At 39.2% G+C, this 3,946-nt stretch overlaps 1 protein-coding gene across 1 annotated transcript; it reads right to left on the reverse strand.

The window, feature by feature from the left end:
• Positions 1-1,061: 1,061 nt before the first annotated feature.
• LOC122094237 (S-type anion channel SLAH4-like) lies at positions 1,062-3,256 on the reverse strand. The gene is made up of 2 exons (XM_042664975.1): positions 2,324-3,256; positions 1,062-1,565 (listed from the first exon to the last, which is right to left on the reverse strand). Exons 1-2 carry the CDS (start codon positions 3,218-3,220, stop codon positions 1,302-1,304), a joined length of 1,161 nt encoding a protein of 386 aa, XP_042520909.1. The 5' UTR covers positions 3,221-3,256; the 3' UTR covers positions 1,062-1,301.
• Positions 3,257-3,946: the final 690 nt, after the last annotated feature.

A 3,946-nucleotide genomic window follows, 5' to 3' on the forward strand; every position in this document is an offset into this window, starting at 1 on the left:
ATCGTTAATTTCTTCATGCTCGTTCCAAGTTTGAAGTACCATTTGTACAAATAAGAATACCCTTCCTTACATGATTTCTTCTTCATATAGATATATATAGAATTTATGGGGCAATTATCTCTTTTAATTGAATTATCTTAGAGCACCAACAAATACAAATTTATTCCATTATATTGGTAATAATGGGAATAAGTAGGAACAAAGAGAAGTAAATCTATTATTTATATATGTATACATAATAATATGAGAAAAAAATCTTGCCAAAAACATGAAAAAATATAAAAACTTTTTTTTTTTGGTTCTCTTCTAATGGTAACCAAACATACATATTTTTTTTGTTTTCTCACCATTTCATTTATTTTCTTCTCTTTTCTTTTAGTTTCTTTTCTAGATTCTTTTTTCTTTTCTTTTCTTTTCTTCTCTTGGCTACAAAAAAGAAAAGAAAAGAAAAGAAAAGAATAGAAGTTTTGTACTTTTTTTCCTTGGTTTAAGAAATTCTCTTTACACTTATATGTCTTCAACCAAGAGAATATTCAGTTTTTTAATTTCAAAATTTCTCTTGAGAATTGTGAAGTTTTCTTTTGCTCCCCAAAAATAAATCTTACCAAAAACACAAGAAAATATGAAAACTTATATTTTCTTTTCTTCTAATGGTAACCAAACATACATACTCTTTTTATTTTTTCATCATTTCATTTTTTTTTCTTCTCTTCTCTTTTCATTTCTAGATTCTTTTTTCTTTTATTTTCTTTTCTTCCGGGTTGCAGCCAGCCAAGTAGCTGCAACCCCTGTGGTAGCCAAAGAAATAGAATCTAAAAGGGTATTTTGGAAAATACTATAACCTATGAGGGTATTTGTAAACCCTAGGGAAAGTGACTATTCCATTTCTTCTGCTGCCAGCAGGGTTGCAGCTACTTGGCTGCAACCCGGGTAGCACCCAAATTTTTTTCCTTCCAACCTCCTTATTTGATGATCTCACTGGAGAAATCACATAAAGACAATTCCTATTTGAAAAGATCAAATCATCCTTGATCTTGCTTCTCCACAAACAAAGCAAAAGGTTGTGAAAAGATCTATAATTTTTCCTTGATGAAGTGAAAACCGAAGTACAAGATTTTAGCATTTACAAGGTAGTAGCTAGCAGTGAAGATCGATCGTTCCCTTTCTTGGAAAAGAAAACTATATCATGATCAACAACAGATTTACAAGATATCTTGAAAATTCCTAGCTTCTTTGCTACGTGGCGCTATACAATTTTATGGAGATCTCCCCAGGTAAAGTCTCTGTGGATTTCTGTATGTTCAGCGATTTGTAGGATGGCTCAGAATAGGATCTTTATCAGGTAAGAGCATACTGGAGTTGAGTGCAGTGGAGACAATCAAGGCAAGGGAGACCAGAACCGATAGCCCAGATAGCACATACGCTAGCCCTCTAGCTATGCTTCCATTCACCTCTTGTGCGTACTCCGCCGCTGCCAATGCCAGCATCGTGAGGGGGTACGAGTAAGCCCACCATGCAACGTTGAACCTCTTCATGGCTTTCTTGAATAAGGTTGGCCTTGAAACCTATATTCATTTTCAAATATATTCATTCAAACAAAGGGAAATCCCACGTACACGCAACAATTTAAATTCATTATTCATCTATTAAAAAAATCTCTTGAGAAAAGATTTTTTTTTTCACTTTGACTCTGATACCATTTGTTATAATTAAATTAAGGGTTAAATTAACCATCAAGATCGATCGAGCGACATGAGGTTAATTGTTTTCTTCTAAAACCCCAACACTAAACATCAAATTGGTCACTTTCTTGGTTTGATTTGTTTAAGTTGGTTACTTCTCTTTTTGTTTTCTTCCTTTTTTTTTTTTTTTTTTTTTAGAAAGTCATAATCAAAGACAATCCTAATTTGAAAAATATGGATTCACCTGGGTGAAAGTTTGGCCTTGACAATCCAAATCCGTATTGGCACATCTTGAATTAAACATGGCTTGGGCCAAAGTTTTCTGACCTGAAGGTGAGTTAGGGTTGAAAAACTCCAACCCTGACCTAAGGTTGGGTCAGACTCGGGTTGAGGCCTCAGCCCGACCCATCCAACCCAGCCTAGACAATTCCAACCCAACCCGACCTTGGTAGGGTCAATTAGGACTGGGTTGAGTTGAAATGAACCCAACAGGGTAGGGTTGGCTTGGGTTGAATTTTAAGGGCCTAGGGTTGGATTATGGTTAGGGTTTTAAGAAACCCAACCTTAAAACCCTAACCCAACCCAATCCGACCTATTTCAACCCTACTTTAGTACCCATTGAATTTACCCATTATACCCACCAGAGACGTGAAGAGGAAGAGGGAGAGGAAGAAGAGCATCTTGGAAGAAATGTCGAAGTTTCCAGCGATGGAGTCCCATGCCAAGCTAGCCATACTCGGCGCCGCAAAGAACTGGAAGAAGACTGGCCGGAGCATCGTAGGAAGCCGATGATCAGTTCCCGATAACCTCTGATACAGAGTAACGAAGAGTACCAGATAATGTGAGATTCCCAGTGAGAACATAAACATCGCACACTCCTTCCAACCCATCTGAGCCGCAGCTTGGGCTCCAGCAAGGTTGCCCATCACAGATAATAAGCTCGTGGGGTTGGCCACATCCGATAAGAATCGCTTCCCTTTGGTAAACCACTGACCGTAGATCTTGACGTCGAGAACGATCACAGGCAACACGAAAACCCACCAAAGGATATGATAGTAAACGGTACTTGGGGTGATGAAGGGAGCAGATTGAAGAAGGAGAAGCCATGAAATCCAGGGAGCGAAGAAGTAGTTGATTCCGACGTGGTGAAGGAACTCAGCTTTAACCATTTTGAAGTAGTAGAAGCAGCGGAGAAGGTAGAGAAGGGAGAGGAGTAGGAGAGCGAGGAGGGCGAGAAACCAGAGGAAGATGGTGACGGCGGTGGGTACCATGCAGAGGAGACGCTGGAGAGAGTTAGGTTGGGAGGTGGGCTCGCCTAGGGTCTTCCAGAGTAAGGCTTGGCTGCATAACGAGATGCCGATCCTGAAGTAGCCAGCGTGGATCTTTGTTAAGATGGACGATAGAGATAGAGATCGAGATTGCTTCTTCCCAGAGACGACGACGGCGTTGAGATCTCGCCTTGCTTGTGTGATGATCGTAGATGGATCCAACACCATCTCAATATGTGATGGTGGTTTGTTGCTACTGATCTCCTCCATAGTAGTATTTTTCAAGTTTGCTGAGATCGTCTGTTAAGTCTCTAGTCCTCTTTATATATATATAGGGCCCGTTTGGTATCGTTCTAAAAAAACGTTTCTGGAGTTTTTTCCTTCTATTGGAACGAAAAAGCAGAATCTTCTGTTTGGTGCACTTATGGTCCGTTTATGTTTTTTCGGAACAAAAAGTGAAAAAAAAAACTGAAAAAACGAGATTGGACGGAACTCCAAAATGGAGTTCCGTCTTCCCAGTTTCGTTCCATTAAAAAAAAAAAAAAATCCCGATAAAAATCTGAAATTTTAGAATACCATTTTTTCGTTTAAAAACTGCGTTTTGATACAGAAATTGAAATTTTCGTTTTTAAAACGAAACAGCGTTTTTGGAACGAAACGGCGTTTTTGGAACATAAACGATACCAAACGGGCCCATAGAGAGAGAGAGAGATAGAAGATATATAAGTGGGACATAGAAGGGGCCGGTTCTTCAAGATTTAGCTTGGAAGCGTCGTTGTGAAACCTTCAATTCTCCAACTGGTGGGGTACTCAAACTGGGGTGGGAGGTGGGATTCTGAGTCACAGTGCAGGTCAATTGTCACTAGAGACTTTTGACGTGGTACTGTGCTGTATGGGACTAAGGGTGATTACCTTTTTTACACTATTTTATGGGTGACCCCTATTTTATTGTGGTAAAAAAACGGAAGAAGACGACCACCACTACAGCTGTGAACA

This window comes from Macadamia integrifolia, chromosome 11 (genome assembly GCF_013358625.1).
Source record: "Macadamia integrifolia cultivar HAES 741 chromosome 11, SCU_Mint_v3, whole genome shotgun sequence".
In the NCBI taxonomy this organism is placed as follows: Eukaryota; Viridiplantae; Streptophyta; class Magnoliopsida; order Proteales; family Proteaceae; genus Macadamia; species Macadamia integrifolia.